Here is a 17,816-nt window from a genome sequence, read left to right as displayed (position 1 = left end):
CTAAAATAACAGCAATTTTTGATGTCTCAGTTGAAACAAAAAAATGCTTCCAGATTCAGATCCTCCTAATTTTAAGGAAATGCAGGATTTATTGCATGCAGCTGAACAAGTTGGAAAACATACTTTGCAATGTGGTTTTGATTCTTTAGAGGCCTCCTGTAGAGCAGCAGTTACAGGTTCTGTCATTAGAACACATGCTTGGTTAAAAGAACATACGTTACCAGATCATGTTAAAGCAAAACTATTGGATGCACCTTTGCAGCAGGATGTGTTATTTGGAGTTAAGGCAGAAGAGGTGTTAAAGAAAATGGAGGATAAGGCAAAATCTATGCAAACGGTGAAGGATTTCTTACAGGTTCAGCCTCCTCGATTTAGCAGAAATTGGCCAACAAAGAATTGGTCCTTTCCAGTTCCAGACAGACCTCAAAGGGGCAGATACAAATGTCCAAGAGGTAGTGGTCAAACACAAGGTCCTTACAGGCCTCGACAGTGGGGTGCATCAGGCCAGAAAGAAGGGGAAGACAGGCCCCAACCATATAAAAAACAGCCCCAATGACTTCCCACTACAGCTGCCAAACAGCTGTCTCTTGGCAGCCCCCTTGGGAGGAAAACTGGCACTTTTCTATCACAATTGATATATGATCACAAAAGACAAATGGGTTCTCAACATTGTATCTCAAGGTTACAGGGTCCACTTTCACACTCTCCCAAGGTTAAAAGGAATGCCAAATCTACCACCAAATCAATGGGCAGAGGCTCAAAATCAAATTACAGCACTGATGGATATGAGAGCTATTCAGAAAGGTACCACCACAGGAGCAAGGACAAGGATTTTACTCAAGACTCTTTCTGGTTCCCAGAAAGGACAAAGTCCTGGAGGCCCATTTTGGATCTTTCTTCTCTAAACACTTACCTGGATGTTCCAAAATTCAAAATGTTGACACTACAGCAGCTTCTTCCCATGCTGGGCAAGAAAGCTTGGCTCGTAACCTTGGACCTCAAGGAGGCATACCTGCATGTCCCTATCGGACAAAACTGCAGAAGATACCTCAGATTCATAGCTGGTTCAATGCACTATCAATTCTCTGCACTGCCCTTTGGCTTATCTACTGTGCCCAGGGTCTTCACAAAGTTCCTGGCACCAGTAATTGCATTTTGTAGACGGAAAGCAATTCAAATTTATCCGTACCTGGACGACTGCCTGATTCAAGCAGAGAGCAAGGACATTCTTCTAAAGCATCTGGCATTTGTAAAAAAGTTAAGTTGCCTAGGGTACACAGTAAATGAAAAGAAATCAAAACTAGTGCCCTCACAAGAGATAATATTCCTGGGTGCCGGCTTGAATACAACAGCCCAGATGGCTTATCTCACGCCAGACAAGCAAGGACAACTGACTCAATATTTTCAATTGATTGCAACAAGAGCTCAGCTCCCTGCAAGAAAAATTCGCAGGCCTTGGATTACATGGCATCTCGCATACTACTAATTCCATTTGCCAGACTGCATATGAGGAAACTACAGTGGAACCTAAAGGGTGTCTGGTCTCAACACTATCCAAGTTTAGAAACAGTTACACCACTAATTCCTTGCCTTCAACAGGAGTTTCGATGGTGGGCTCAAGTTTGTCACCTCAACAAGGGACAGCCTTATACTCAACCCACAGCCAGGCAAACACTGACAACAGATGCATTGGATTATGCCTGGGGAGCACACATGGCAGGAAAATGTATTCAGGGCAAGCGGCCCACAGAACAAAGGCATCTTCACATCAATCAAAAAGAGATGCTAGCTGTACAAAATGCCCTTATAGCCTTCAAGGACCTGCTGCATCCAGGACAACTACTACTAAAGACAGACAACACCACAGTTATGTGGTACGTAAACAAGCAAGGGGGGCACTCACTCTTATCCCCTCTGCAGACAAGTCATGACTTTGTGGAACACAGCTCTAAACTATCAAGTTCATCTGCAAGCACAATTCCTGCCAGGAGAGAAAAACACACTGGCAGACGACTTAAGCAGAAACATCATGGATCCCCACGAATGGGAATTGAATCCACAAATATTCAGAATAATGCAGAAATGGTGGAGCCCTGACATAGATCTGTTTGCATCCCCAATGAACTGCCAGCTACAGAAATTCTGCACAAGGACTTACCATCCACAAGCATGGAAAGTGGATGCCCTCTCATTCAGCTGGAAAAAACCTACAAGTATATGCTTTCCCACCACTACCTCTCCTTCCAAAGGTACTCATAAAAGCCAGGCAAGAAGAGCCAAAGATGATCCTGATTGCACCACACTGGGCACGCCAGCACTGGTACCCAATCTTAAAGAACTTAGCACAAGGACCACCTTGGATTTTGCCTCAAATCCCACATCTGCTGACTCGGCACAACAATCAGATACTTCACAGCCAGCTAAAGACTTTAAACCTGGCTGCATGGAAGATTCCTTAGTCAAGCAAGCAATGCTCCTCTCCAAAGCTGTTATGGATGTCATTCTGGAGGCCAGAAGGCCTAGTATCAGGAAAGCCTATTCGGATAAATGGAAGAGATTCTGTGCCTGGAACCAGGCTCACAGCCTTGACCCTCTTGTCCCAAATATTCCCCAGATACTACAATATTTAACTGAGATGCTGGACAAAGGCCTCTCCTTTTCATCCATCAAGATCCACGTATCTGCCATCTTTGCTCATTGCAACATGGATCCACCAATCTTCTCTAACCCTTTGCTAAAACAGTACCTCAGAGGGGCTAAAAACATAAGACCGCCCCGTTGAGCACCTACTCCAACTTGGGACCTCAACTTCGTGTTGGAAAAATTAACTTTACCTCCTTTTGAGCCAGCTAGCACAGCAGATTTAAAATATATCTCTTGGAAAAACTGCACTGCTCCTGGCAATAACATCAGCACGAAGAGTTTCAGAATTACAGGCACTAATGGCAGTGGAACCTTTCATCATTTTCCACCAAGACAGGGTGTCTTTATGAACTAACCCTACGTTTATGCCAAAGGTGGTATCAAGTGTGACTCTAAACCAAACTATTCACTTGCCAACTTTTAATCCAAATCCACAGAATAAAGGGGTGAGACTACTGCATTCTTTGGACATACACAGGTAGTTACGCTTCTACTTGGACAAAACCAAAGCTTTCAGAAAATCTGAGCAATTATTGGTAGCATATGCTGCAGGAGCACAGGGAAAAGCCATTTCAAAACAGACTATTTCAGAATGGATAGGACACTGTATACGTTTCTGCTATACACACCATGGGAAACCTGTACTTAACAGCATTAGATCTCACTCCACCAGGGCAACAGCCACTTCAACTGCCTACCTCAGAGGAGTACCTACCCAAGGACATTTTGGAAGCAGCAACTTGGAGTTCTGTGCATACCTTCACCAAGCATTACCATCTGCCTCTATACTCTAAATCCAGAGATGGCTTCACCACTGCAGTGCTGCAGGGCCTTATAGTCACCCCCAATGCCTTATAGAACCAGCCACCCTACCTCAGCTTTGGGATTCTACCCAAGTGTAATGACTGCAGCAGTGTAACACGATGAACATAGTACAGTTTTGTACCTACCATAAATGTAGATGTTCGAGTGTATATACTGCTGCAGTCCAGGTTATCCTCCCTCCTTCCCCTCTTACTTGCTGGTACGTACCTAGGTCTTCTACCCTTTACTACCTATGGGGAGTATTTGCTGGTAACTGAAGGTTGTTGATTGCTTTTCTTATGTATGTTTTATTAGCAATTTGAATTGCCTACCTTTTTGGGGGCACCTGACATCTGGGGCAAGAAAAACTGAAGAAAAACTGCATAGGCTGCATCTTATATACCCCTGTTGCACTGATGTCAGGGAGGAGGCGACAGCAACCGACACCGGACCAAGACTTTGGAACTCAGGCCAACTGGGGAACCGCCTGACGGCAGGATAACCCAAGTGTAATGACTGCAGCAGTGTATAAACTCGAACATCTACATTTTTGGTAGGTATAAAACTGTACTTTCTCTTGCCCTTCTTTTGGTAGATTCAGAACCGGGGTGACCATGATGCAAAATCTGGATACATTCATGTTGGAAGGAAGCAGGAACAGTTTTAGGACCTTTGAAAATAATGCCATCTTCCATCAACATTTCATCTCTGTAAGGAAAATAAGTTTGCTATTCAGGTGGTACACTAGCTTGATTTGATGGCTATTCAACATTAATGTAGTGGTTGAGCTTTCGCAAAATTGGATCAGTCTTTGTATGATCTGTCAGCTCATCAAGTGTCATGGCAGAACAATTACGCAGTTCCATGATGTTAGTCAGAATTTTCCACAGGAAGCTGTTCTGTTGCATTTCTGGGCAATCTGGATAAGGTATCAGCCAGATAAAGAAGTTTGCCTTTTGTATAGACCATTTTGAAGCTGTACTTCTGTAATTTGAGCATCATTCTTTGTAAGCTTGCTGGAGCTGAATGTGTTATTCTTTAGAATAGTAACTAGAGGTTGGTGATCAGTTTCAATCTGAATAGCTCGACCAGAGATATCATCATGAAACTTTGAACATGCAAATACTATTGCCAAAAGTTCTTTCTAAATTTGAGCATATTGCATTTCACTTTGGGTAAGAGTTCTAGATGCATAGGCTACTGGTTTGCCTTCTTGAATATTAACTGCTCCAGGACCAAATTTTGAAGCATCACAGGAAAGCATTACTGGTTTATTGACATCATAGTATCTTAATGTAGGTGGGGGTGGCAATTTTCTGCTTAAGGTCTTCAAATGCTCTCTGGTGCTGTTCCAACCAGGACCATGTAACATTTTTGCACGTCATTTCTATTAAAGTTGTTGTCAACTCACTGACGTCTGGTATAAACTTGCCTAAATAGGAAATACACCCCGGGGATCACTTAGGTGTGTCTGCTCGACAGTGGCACAGGAAAATAACTTTCTGGGGTGGCGTAAGCCGGGGAACCTTGTTGGCTAGGCTTACGTAGGCCCTTGGGCCGATAGCCTAGTACCTACCTATGAACTTGTATAGTTGACCATACCAAGAAAACATTGCAGAGCTTGAACATTATCTGGTGCTGGCATCTCAAGAATGGCTGCTTGCTTGGACGGCTCTGATCTCAAGGCAGTGCTAGTAAATAAATTACCTATATAAGTAACTTCTGGTAGTCTGAATTTGCACTTCAGAGGATTGAGCTTTAAGGTTCCCTTTATGTGCTCTGTTTAGAACTTTCCTAAGATTTCTGTCATGTTTTGTTTCACCATTGCCTCCAACCAATAAATCATCTTCCATTATGGCACAAGGATAACCTGAAAAAATTTGCTCCATTGCACGCTGGAAGACTTCACTTGCAGAATTTATTCAAGATGGCATCCTGAGAAATCTATATCTACCAAATGGGGTACTGAAAGTAGTCAGTAATGAGGATTTGTGATCAAGCATCACTTGACAAAATGAACTTTTTTGCATCTAAGACAGAAAAAACAGTGGCATTTGGTATTAGGGCTGTGACTTCGACTGTACGCATTGGATGATGCGGTCTCTTTAATGCTTTCTTCAAATCTCTTGATTTCGTCTAAGCCTTTTTTTGTGGGCTGCTACCATGGACGACACTCGTTCAGTTGGTTGTGTAACTGGACAAATTACACCTTGCTGCACTATTTTATCCAACTGAGCTTTGCTGTTTGTCCTGCATAGCTTTCAGAACTTTTCTTGCTGGTCTGACTACTGGACTGACCTCTAGGTCTAACTTCATGGAATACACAACTGGAGGTTTGCCTAACTTGTCACTGAAAACATCAGCATACTCCGAGAAAATGGCTTTAGTAAAATTAGAACTAGGGTATGTGCTTATATGATGAAGTTCATTGGTAAAAGAAAGCAAATTCATTCTCAGACTCTCTCTGAAACCGAATAATGACTGCACAGGTCTTCAGACTACATGGAATAACAAGCTGTAAGAGTTCCTAGCCAGACGACATGAAAGCACTACTGAGCCTTCAGTGTGAATTTCCTCACCTCCATAAGCAACAAGTTTCACACAACTAGCCACATTGAGTTGTTCACCATTTCTTACCTTAGCAAATGTGTCTGCTGATATAACATTACACTTTGAGCCAGTGTCCAGTTTAAGCTCAGTGGGTTTACCATTGATCTGGACAGTACAAAACACTTTTCTTTGCCAACAAATTTACTGCATCAACATTTTCACCAATTACTGATACACCATCTATGTAGAAAGTAGAATAGCAGCTCTCCATGTGATCAATTTATTTTTTGAGTGACCCTTCATTATAACTGTGTGAGGTCTACTTGATTTGCAAAACTTTTGAAAATGGTTCCATTTTTACACTTGTGGCATTTTGACCAAATGCTAAGCATTTTTTTGTCTTTGACTCATGATTGGCACCACAGTTGACAGTTAGCAGTAAAGCTGGATTTGGATTTTGCTGACTCGCCATTGTACTGCACTGAGCATGTCTTTTTCTTAGAACTTGCTGGAAAACTACAGGGTCTCCCAGGAAAAGCCACAGGGGTTGCAGGTGCCATGTGCTTACACCTGTTTCTGCTAGCCACATGTCACATGCTGTATACATTTGCTCTGGGGCCTGCTGAAACCTTACTCTTGTCACTTGCAAACGTACTTGTGTGCCTTTCTGTAACTTCATGGATTTGACAAATCTCAATAGCTTTGTTCAGTGTTAAATCACTGTCATGAAGCAAAATCTTTCTCATTGCAGCACTATTAATACCACACACAAGCCTGTCCTTTATCAGCTCATCTTTTAAGTCACCAAATCGACATATTTTTAGCTTTGTTTCTTAAGTCAGTTATATAAGCTGCAAAAGTTTCCCCTGGTTTTTGATCTCTTCTGTAAAGCAAATGCCTCTCTAATGTAATACTTGTCTCTGGGAGTTGCACATTTCCCTGAACTTGTGCTTCAAACACTCTGGGTCTTCCCTCAGCCTGTTCAACAATGTAATGGTTTTCACCTTATCCCTCATATACTGCTGGTGCAAACACAAATGAATGCTCTCTTTCAATGGCCTCTGACCCAGCTAAGTTTAGCAAAATGAATGCCCTGGTGTGTGCATCTTTGTCAGAATAAGCAGCTTGTATAAAAATATTATGCTCTTGTTCAGATGTCCTCCAATTCTCTGCAATATTCTGAACAAACACCAATGGTGAGGGTTTTCAAAATCCATCTGCCATATTAACACATACCAATGAAGGCTTTTGTAAGCATACATGAACGTACACACACACGCGTCTGGAATCCTGGTTCTGACACCATGTCGCTCTTATAAACAAACTAGCTATTACACTCATGTGCTCACTCTCTGGCTGCACTCTCAAAATGGCTTTGAAGCTAGCACGTGCTGGTCATTTATATGCATGTGCCAACATTCTTATAGGTACAACATGCACATACTATTCTACAGTGGTCAGGAATCTCCTGCAGAAAAGGTATTCAGGAGGTCCAACCAGACCAAAGTGGATCTGAATTTTACTTCAGATGTTTCTTAGTGGCCAAGAAAACAAAAGGACCTCAGACCCATTCTTGACCAAGTTAATTGAACCAGTTTTATAAATGACTCCTTCCAGATGGTCTCAGTGCAGTCCATGCTGCTGTCTTCAGGCATGGAATTGGATGCAAATGTTTGATCTTTAGGATGCCTACTGCACATAAATATGCAGAAAGCAATCCACTTTTGGCTAGAAACCCACTAATTAGTTTCCTGGCCTGCCTTTCAGACTCACCACAGCCCTAAGCTGTTTACCAATCTTGTTGCATGTGGCATGCAGTTTCTCAGAGTACAAATATTTCATATCTAGATGATTAGTTCATAGGAGCCTCTACTATGGAGGAGTTTCTTCTTTCAAAGTAGTACTTGCTTTAGCTCTGTCTGTCCTTAAGGCCGATGGTCATTGTGGCCAAATTTCAACTGGAACCGTCTTAAAGCACAGTCTTTATAGGCTGCCATTGAAACACCCAAGAACCAAAAAGCAAAACTTTACCCCAGAAGTGATTTTTTTTCCATAATAGAAGTTTCAAACCTGATACAAGAACCTCAACTGTTACAGTGCTCAGGGTGTTGGGACTCATGGCATCTCCATTTCAGATGGCTCCTTATGCAAAACCAAGTATGCAAACTTTGCATTGCACTGTTCAGAATTATTGGGAACAGGCCTCACAACCATGACTCGCAGGATAAACACCATCAAGGGCTATCTCAAGAGTTTGTTTTGGTGGACGGACCCATGCAGTCTGTCATCAGTTGTGCCATTTGTCATGCCACATCTGAATGCCACAGTGACTGTGTATGTATGTGTCCAGCCTGGGGTAGGGGAGGGTTACTTAAATGTGACCATGCAGGGATCATGAATTTGACAAGGGGCCCAATTATACATCAGTGTGTTAAAGATGAGAGCAATCCTTTGGGAGTTGAGTTGTTTCAGGACTCGCTCTACTGAGATGCAGTCTCCATACCTATGGGCAATATGGCAGTAGTATGGTACTTAAACAAGGAAGAACATGTTCATACCCTTTGTGCAGAGAAGCTATGGGGGTATGGGAATGGGTTGTATTGTTGCGCTCCTTTCTCATAGCAATGCACATACCGATTGCCGTCTAACATGATAGTGAACAGGCTGAGTAGACAAATTCTTCTCCCACATGAATGGTCATGCAACAGAAAAATGAATGTCAGCATGTTTCAGAAATGGAAAGATCCTGTTGCTGTCTTTTTGCTTCATTTTCCATTACTAAATACCTGCATTTCTTCAGCATTGTTCCACAGCCAGGACAGTTGCCAAGAGATGCATTCTCCCAGGATTGGCCCCCAGGTCTCCTTTATGCCTTTTCTCCTTTTCCACTCATAATCTGGTTTCTGTAGAAAGCCAGAGCATGCAAAGCACAGATCATTCTTGCCAAATGCTGTTTCCCCTTGCTGTGGCCTTGCCTTATGATAAGACCAGTTCATCTTCCACAGAGTACCTCACTGAAGACATACCCATCTGGTCAGCCTCATCCAGATATACACTCCCTTCACCTAACTGCATAGCTTCTCCACTTCTTATAATGGTCCGGACATATTTGTTCCCTCAAGATGATGATAATTTGATTACTTCTTCTCAAAAACATTTCACAAGAAAGATTTATAAAGCTAAATGGAAAAGGTTTTCAGTTTGAACTCAGAAGAGTAACGCAAGTCTGTTAGCCTCTCTTACTAGTGTGTTTACCTTTTTGGAAGAGATTTTCAATAAAAAGAGCCAATTTAGTCCTCATTTAAGGTTCTTAGCAACCATTTCCTCTATACACATGATGAATTTCAGACACCTTCATTGGCGTCACATAAAACCTTTAAAAGTATATTTTACTCAAGGCCCCACTTGAGTAAAATCAGCCTCCCATGTGGGATCTGAATTTTATGTTGGAAATATTAACCAAGCAAGAGTATTAACCAGCAAATTCCATGGTTCTCAATTTTTTGTGATGGAAAACTACAGTGTCGGTAGCCATTACTTTGGCTAGAATTTCTTTACTTTAACACACTATCCTTTTAATATCCCTTCGTTGTTTTTCATCCAGAGTCACACTTCGGACTAATCGATCCTTTGTGCCCAAGGTGGCAACACAGACCAGTCTGAAGCAGTTTATACAGTTACAAGTCTTCTTCCCCAAATATTCTAACAAAGGGGAAAATCGGCTTCATTGCTTGGATGTTCAAAGACAGTTCTGTCTTTATCTTGATTGAGTGAAAGATTTTAAGAAGGCTGAACAACTCTGTGCCTTTTTCACCATCTTGGAAAGGTCATGTTCAAGATTACCTTATCCACATGGCTATCCAACTGTGTACTACATTGCTACACTTTTACAAGGAGACCTTTTCTCAAAAGACTGAAAGCACACACTGTTAGAGTTCAGGCCACATCTAATGCTTTCTTGCGCAGTTTGCCACTAGAGATTGCAGCAGCTGCAGCTTGGTCGTCTTTGCATACCTTTGCGAAGCATTATAATTTGAATACTATAGATATTTGGCTTCCTTAGCAGTAACTGTTTTTAAAGGCTTGCTGGCTTAGGCCATCCCACATCAGCTGGGGGACTGTGTCCAGTGGTTTAGTGTCCAGACAGGGCCAGAGAAATGAGAGTACATGAGTTTTGTACTCACCTGAATGTTAGATTTATGTGATCTCTGTCTGGACACTATAATGACCCACTCACCTTTTTCCCCTCTGAAAGTATTGTCTAAGGGACCTATAGAGAAGCTGTGTTGGGCTTATCTTATTAGGATACACGCACATAAACATTTCTGTGTTATGATATCATTGGCTTTTATTAGTCCATTAGTTGATCAGGAGATTTCTCTGTTCTGTAAGGAGTTATGGGTTAGGGAAGGAGCATGAGCTTGTGAGGAGTTAGTTGCCAAGCCTAGTAGGATCCAGAAGGTGCTCAGTCGAATAGTTTCCAGTGTCCAGACAGAGACTAGATAAACCTAATGTTCTGGTAAGTGCATAACTTAAGTTTGCTTTCAATGATTATACATATACATCTGGAGACTTTTGTCAGTACTGCATAAATGTCATAACTGAAGGAGCACAAATATAGGTTGAAAACTGGAAACATGGCTAATGTTTCACTTAACCAGTTTGCATCCGTGGACACTTTTCCACTAAAAGTGAACTGAGTAAGGGTTTGAGCACCACTTCTTTTAAGCCATATGTCAGACTGACGACTTCAAAAGGAGAGGTGCTCTTCTTACAGAGAATGTCTGCAAAAGCTCTGGAAGTTGCATCAGAAGGGTAGTTGTCTGCCTTAACTTTCTTCCATGGGTAAGAAGTTATACTGCAGTGGTGATTTTTTTTAAACATGTACTGTTATAATTCATATAGTTGTACAATTTTCATACTTTAGGATTTGCTTTGAATTTGTGTCATAGATTGTATTGCAGTAGTGTTGAGTTTATTTTTGCTTGTGCTGATTGATCTTGCATTCAAATAGAATTCTTCAACTAAGCTCCAAGCGAAGAATTACTAAACCACTTCTGATGTTAGTCTAAAAAATAAGTCCAGTATTAAAATGTTCATGTAGCTTTAGTTTTTCATCCAGGAAAACAAGTCATGTGTGATCAGCTGTTTGCCTTTTATTGTATTTTATTGTAATGAACGGCTTCTTTAAAATGTTGTGTAGTGTTTTAATTACAGTACATATGCATTGTGACCTGTACAATTCACACAGTAATTGATTTTTCCTAGAAAGTATTCTCTTTGCCTAGTTGTATGAAATTGCACCATTTTAAGTATTGTATTTGCATGTCTTATTTGACATAGTTTTTGAACCCATTGTTGGTGGGGAAGACAATATTCTAACAGCAGAAGAAGCTACAGAGGCCACAGAAACTAATGCAGGCTCAGGGGAGGAATTAGCTGACATAAGCCAAGCAGGCATCTATACAGAGCATGTCTTTACAGATCCTCTGGGAGTGCAGAACACAAAAGATCCTTCACCTGTGCTACAGTCCAGGTAAAAATTGCTTTTGCACTATCAATATTGATACCTATATATTTTTTTTTGGATTTTCAGATTGTTAGTAGTGGAGTGCCCAAACAGAAATAAATTATTTTCCAGTTTGATATGTTGTCCACAGGTGTGTAGTCATGTTTGTTGGAATGTCTGATAATAAAATAGCTTTTACCATATTATCTTTTTGGATGTAAAATGCAGTATTTTCTAATTTAAAAGGCACATTATAATGCAGAATGTAATTAAGTGACTTTTTTTTAAACTTTCTTCTGACGATAGGCAAGTAACTAGGACTGGGAACGGTATGGGATATTTTAGTCTTCTGTAGGTCAGCTTTACTAGTGAAGGTAGCAAAATAGGTAGGAGATGTATTATAGAATTTAATTGATTGATTACTTACTGCCAGGCAGCAGTTGGAGTGTGCCATAATATCAGTTGCATAGTGGAGAGGTTTTACTTCGCATTGAAGTGCAGTGCGCTTTATTTGGGAGGTAAAACCTTACATATCCCACTAATGAGCTTGATGAGAAGAACTGAAAAGATGGGTCAGTACAATTGCAAAACACCACCATGGACATTTTTTGTCACTTCTGAATTGTCAAGTACATATATTTCTTTATAAATACCAATCATTATGCACTTTAATTACTTGCTTGATTTATTTTTTGTTATAAAATGTGCAAATCCTTTACTTTAAAAAAAATTCCCATTGCTTTTCCTGTTTTGACACTGTCATATTGTGCAAAAAATAGTCTGTGAGTATATTTAGAAACATGCCTCTTTGTTTAGAGGCATGTGCAGTGTAAATCCTTTTTCAGTCTCTGATGAGCCTTTGTTATCACAAAGTGATGGAAGAAAAACTCTGTCATTTAATATAATGGAATCATTTTAAAAAGATAGTGTATTTTTTCAGTCAATACCATTCTGTAATGGCATTGCATCATGGCAGTGTATTCATCCATTTATTCCTATTGGGGGACTGTAGTTTGATCACTCCGTTTGCTCACCTTTGACCAAAATACCCCCCCGCCTTGATTATAATTACCCACTCCCCATACTGTCAAGAATACTTTATAAAGTGGGCAGAGATTCCCTATTCTTTGCCTAGCTCTGCTGTTTTTCCATTATTTTTTTGCTCTTGGGAAAGTGCACCTCCACTGGCTATAATACCGTGGGATCATGCTTTGGGCTAGGAAGTGTGTGCTTGGCCCTTTTGCCTCCAGTTCTGTTTTGCTGCTCACATAGTTCAGTTTTTGATGGACTTTTCTTCATGGAAAAGTTTCCTTGTCTAGTGCCTAGGATGTTCAGTCTGTTAAGACTGGTGTAAATATCGCTGCTATATCACAAGTCAAGATGTGTACCTTGTATTGTCTCTACTGCTTGGGAAAAGCCATATTGTTGGGCATTGTCATAAGTACCAGTGCTTTAAACTGTCTATTGAAATTTACAAATGGCTAAAAGCTCCAAACTTAACTTTTATCTTGCAAAATGGTGGTGATGTGAATGCCCATTGCAGGAAGTAAGAAGGCGACTTTCCTTGCATGAGTGCGGAATGTGGTGCAGCACCTTGAGAAGGCAAAGGATGTAGATGGCAGAAATTAGCCACACTTACCTGGAACCAGATCTGTTCTCTAATTTGCTTTGTGGTGGTCTTGTGTTACCAGCTTCCCCTCCAGCAGTGAGATGAAATTGCATTTGCCCTTTTTGTTTTTTTTTTTTGTGAATGGTAGGCCCTTGTGAGTTGCACCCCCAGCAGCCACCACCATGGGAATGTACATCCTCAGGTGTCATTGCCATATACCCCAAAGTAAAACTGCTTGATTTTTCTCAGGACCAACTTGCATGAGTAGAGCTGTCCTTAGAGTCCCTGGGCATCTGCTTGATGATAACACTTGGTACAGAGGGCTTCCATCTTCTGGTATTCCTGGGCACAGTAGGTCTTAATGGTCCAGGTTGAAGGATTTCATTGATGTCTTCTGAGCCAGCAGGGCTTAGTAGACAGACTCTGGTACTTGGGTGAAGTCGGTCCTTATGGGTGGTTGAGTCATGCCTTAGGGTGCTTGGACAGATGTCCGTTCTAGGTTGTGCTTGGTTCTCTCCAGCTGCCATTCTGCCTTTACCAGCACATCTGTATGCCAGTGCCAAGTTCAGTTAACTACACATAACACCAGTGAGCATGGGCTTGCTTGTTAAGGAGCTGCATTTGCAGGACGACGGCCTCTTGTCACCCTGTGTGCCCTAGAAAAGGGATGCTAATAACCAGGGCTAAGATGCCCATAGCTGTGAGGTAAGTGATTTCTCCACATGCGCTACCTCACCTGGATGACTTCTTCATAGAAACTCTGACTGATGAGTTCTTTGTGGACTGGACTTTAACCTCTTTCCCTCACCTTCCTAAGAACCATCTTTAGAGATTGTCTGAGGAAGGAGCCTTGGGTCATTCCATCCAGTGTGTGTCTGTGTCAGAGAGAGACTGTGAGCTTTAACAGCCTAGAAGCATCTAGATTCTCCCCTGCACTTTCATAATGTAGTGATGTAAGAGCCTGTCTAAACAGCCTAGGGCTAACTTTTTTGTCATCACTGTGGTCTCGTATAGGGCCCATAGCGCCTTTCCATTGTACTGCACAATGAGGAGTCTAAGGCATTTAGATAGTGTGGACAGGGTGCAAGATGAATACTTACTTTTTTCAACTCACTCCACTGTTTGGGTTTGCTGTCTGTTACTGCCCTTTTTCCAGTGCCTGCTTCATTCCAGCCTTTCCTGATTCTAGAGTCAGTAAAAATTTAATCAATGCCCTTACTTTTGCTTTTATATTAAATAACTGTGTGGCTTGCTGTAACTAATTTTTTATCCTCTATCCCTCTGATTAGAAGGACCTTTTGTGTCAGCGCACCATGGTTTCAGGGTGGAGTGATGTGTATTCTTGATGGCCTTACAATCCTCCAAGTTTGGGTGCAGGAGCTGCACTTCAGGTTTTCTTTCGGATAGCTGTCCTGCTTTGGGATGTGTCCAACACCCTCCATCCAAAGATAAGTGAGGTAGTATGGTCCCTTGCTTCCCTTCCTTCCTTCCTGTCCAGCATTTCTGTTACTCAGACTGCTGATGGAACCCAAATTGTCTGAGGCATAGTGAAAGCCAAAATCACTAAGCATGTGGAGGCATGAGCATCAGTCGTTCCTCTCCATGAGTCATAAAGGCACATGCCTCCTGCAAGCACACATTGTCATTTTACAAAATGAAAGCAGGTTGCTTTAACTTTGTCTGCTAATGGTATAGTCTTTGGCTGTTCCATTGTCTAAAGAGGGCATGGACGAACCATCTTCTTTGGGTCAGAGACAGATTTTGGGGGGCGCTTCTTTGGGTAACCAGAGGAAGAGACCTCTTGCTAGGGCTGAACTGCAGTCTTCTAGTCAGTCTTCTGTCAGGGTGTTTACCTGCAAAGAAAAAATAAACAGATTAGACATTATTAATCGAAGGATGTGGTGTCTGTTAGAAAAGATGATGTGTGTTGTTGTCCTATCTCACTTTCATTCTTACCAGGATTGACTCGAATCCGACTCAGCCTTATATACAAGGTGGAGGTCTTCTACTAGATCGTGGCTAAACCCTATCCCAGCATGCACTAGGAAAACTCTCCAGATCTCATTTGCCACTAAACAAGATTGGGTGCTTTCTACTGGCTGTGGCTAAGTATACTCCTTTATTGTTGAGGATTGCTTATTTCTAATTATTCTGGTTTATTCTTGCTTTATGTAACTAGTTTTGGTGCTAGTTTGTTAATTATGCCTTGTTTCTGCTGTTGGCCATCGTTTGTCCCTATCCCGGCTTCTAGCACCTTTACTAGCCTGTTTTAGTTAGAGGGCTCATCTTACCTTTATTGTTTTCTCTAAAATTGTTAGTTAGTTTGCTTAAGTTAGAGAACTGCTTTACCCTTGGCCCGTTTAGGTTAGAGGGCTTTTCCCTTCTTTCTCTCTTCCAGGAAAAGCCCATTTAAGTTACAGAGCTGTGCCCTCCTCTTTTTTCCTCTCCTTTACAATTGTACTTGATTGTTGAACTACTGTTGTAGTTAAAAAAAAAAATAAAATCTGTTCTAGCCTTTATGTTTGATGTTATTTTTGTGTTCAAAATGTCCTTTAAGGATTCAAAACCTTCTGGGTTTAAAAAAATGTGAGAAATGTGGACAGAAAATGTCCCTTACTGATAGACACACTATTTTATGTGTATTGCTCAGGAGCTGTCCATCTCTAGGAGTCTTGCTCTGTTTGTCACTCCTTCAATCACAGGGCTCTCCCAGAATGAAAAAACAAATTAATCCTAAGAGGTCTCTTAAAAAACCCTTCTCGGAAGCAATACAAGAAAGTCTGGGTTCATGAAAATCTGGCAAGTCTCCTTTCTATAGATCTGACAAGTCTGGGAAGAGATCTTCCTCTTCCAGTGATCCATAGGAGCCTTCCAAAAAATTTCAAAAATTTCTTCTCTGGATCATTAGGCTGTCTGATCCAAGAAACCTACTGCTCCAACACCATCAGTCTCGGTGCCGGTGGAGTTAGAGTTGCAGAGCCGGTTCCCTGTATTGGAGCTGATGTTCTTTGTGTTTTTCTGTGGCAGTCATCACCTGTTGGGTTATCCCTGCTGTGGTAGCCCTTGGTCGGCCGGAATACCAGAGTCAGTGTTTCTGTGCGCCAGCTGCCGCCACCTGTAGTCTGATGTGAAGTCGTCATTGCTATAAAGCAAGGCAGCTGACATCATTACATCAGTCTTTCTTGCCGTGGAGCCCAAAGCAGAAACAATTTTGCACAAGTGCCGCCTTTCGCTGCCAGAAGTTGAATTTCAGCAGAAAACATCTAAAGCGAAGTACCCCGTTGGGGACCCTTTTTTCTTGCTCTAACCGATGTCCGAAAAAGTTAACAATTGTCTCACCTGTGGAAAGCAGATCCCACACCAAGACTTTCATTCTTACTGCATCACTTGTTTAGACCTAGACCATGATGTCCCTCGTTGCTGGTTCTGTGCCCTCTTTAATGCAAGAACCATTCGCCGTAGAACTCTTTGTAGACAATTATTTTCGTGCTCATCTTTAGATCTGGCGTCCGTCATCCAACACTCTACGACATTCCGAAAAAAGTAGAGATAAAGATAGAGACAGGCCACACAGGGCTAAGCCTTCTGACGATGCTACCGCTAAGCTAGTTGTCAGTTTTCCGGAATTCAGTGAGGTGCATTCACAACCCTGATGCCTGACTCACTTTCTATGCAGGCCTGTGCCGGGACCCTTTCAGAGTCAGGTATGCACAGAAATCCTCTTCATCTTCCAAGCTTTTGGCTGTCTCTGCCTTGGTTGGGTCTGGAGCCACGATGCAGGCATCGGCTTCTGAGGAGGCCTTTCACACTACCAATTCTAGACAAAAGCAGACATCTTTGCATCCGACTACCACTTCTCAGAGATAGACGGTTTCTCTTCCACACCTAGGAAATCTGCTTCTAGCTACTGCTTCCCCACCCCAAGCTCAAATGCTTAAAGTAGCGGAGGATCTCATCTCCCTTATCCGAGGTATTCAGGCCCCCACTCCAAAAAGGAAAAGCCATTCTTCTCCAGAAATTATGGCAGACCAAGAGTCTGAGGAATCTGATTATTCTGCTTTTGAAGAACAACAACATCCCTTAACTGTTCATGAGGAATCCAAACCTTCTGCCTCCTCTCCAGATGACTTCTCCTTTTGGGGAACCCCTTCACTCCCTCAGGGAACATTTTCAGTGGTACTCTCAAGACTTCCCACAGTCAAAGAAACGACTTAGAGTTTCTTGACCTGCCCCAGCACAGACTCCTGGCCATCCCACCTATTTTGGAAGTGGTGGATGATGTTTTTATGAATCCAGCTTAGCCCCAGATGGCCCTGCCTCCTGCTCCAACTAAACCTGACTGGTACTACAGAGTACCAGATTCTCTCAAATACCTGTACAGAAATCCTGCTGCAGACCCTGAGGTCATTAAACAGGGACCCAAAGGAGCTAAGACTAGTTCTGCCAAGAACCCTCTTCCTTCTGACAAAGACTCCAGAGCTCTGGACAGATGGGGTAAGAAAGTATGCGCCTCTGCAACCTTAGCTGTACGAGCACTCAGTTGTCAGTTCCATGTGTTAAAATATCAACAACACACTTTGGAACAATGAAAACAGAAGATTGCAACCTCTCCTGATGGTGCCAACTCAAAAGAGCTGGCAGAATTACTGCACTCTGCTTGTCAAGTGGCCAAACACTCATTACAATGTGGATATGACACCC

At 42.0% G+C, this 17,816-nt stretch overlaps 1 protein-coding gene across 1 annotated transcript in view; it reads left to right on the top strand.

Annotated features, from left to right (window-relative positions):
- The window catches only part of SPAG9 (sperm associated antigen 9), a 2,484,778-nt gene that overhangs the window by 1,999,025 nt on the left and 467,937 nt on the right, over window positions 1-17,816 (top strand). The window contains exon 20 of the mRNA XM_044084932.1: window positions 11,341-11,533. Coding sequence (XP_043940867.1) covers window positions 11,341-11,533 — 193 coding nt within the window. The remainder of the gene's footprint in view (window positions 1-11,340; window positions 11,534-17,816) is intronic.

The sequence above is a fragment of the Protopterus annectens genome, chromosome 10.part0 (genome assembly GCF_019279795.1).
Source record: "Protopterus annectens isolate FY-2018-M chromosome 10.part0, PAN1.0, whole genome shotgun sequence".
Taxonomy (NCBI): Eukaryota; Metazoa; Chordata; order Ceratodontiformes; family Protopteridae; genus Protopterus; species Protopterus annectens.
Note: the sequence above shows the minus strand (reverse complement) of the source record. Positions and strands in the feature narration are given on the sequence as shown.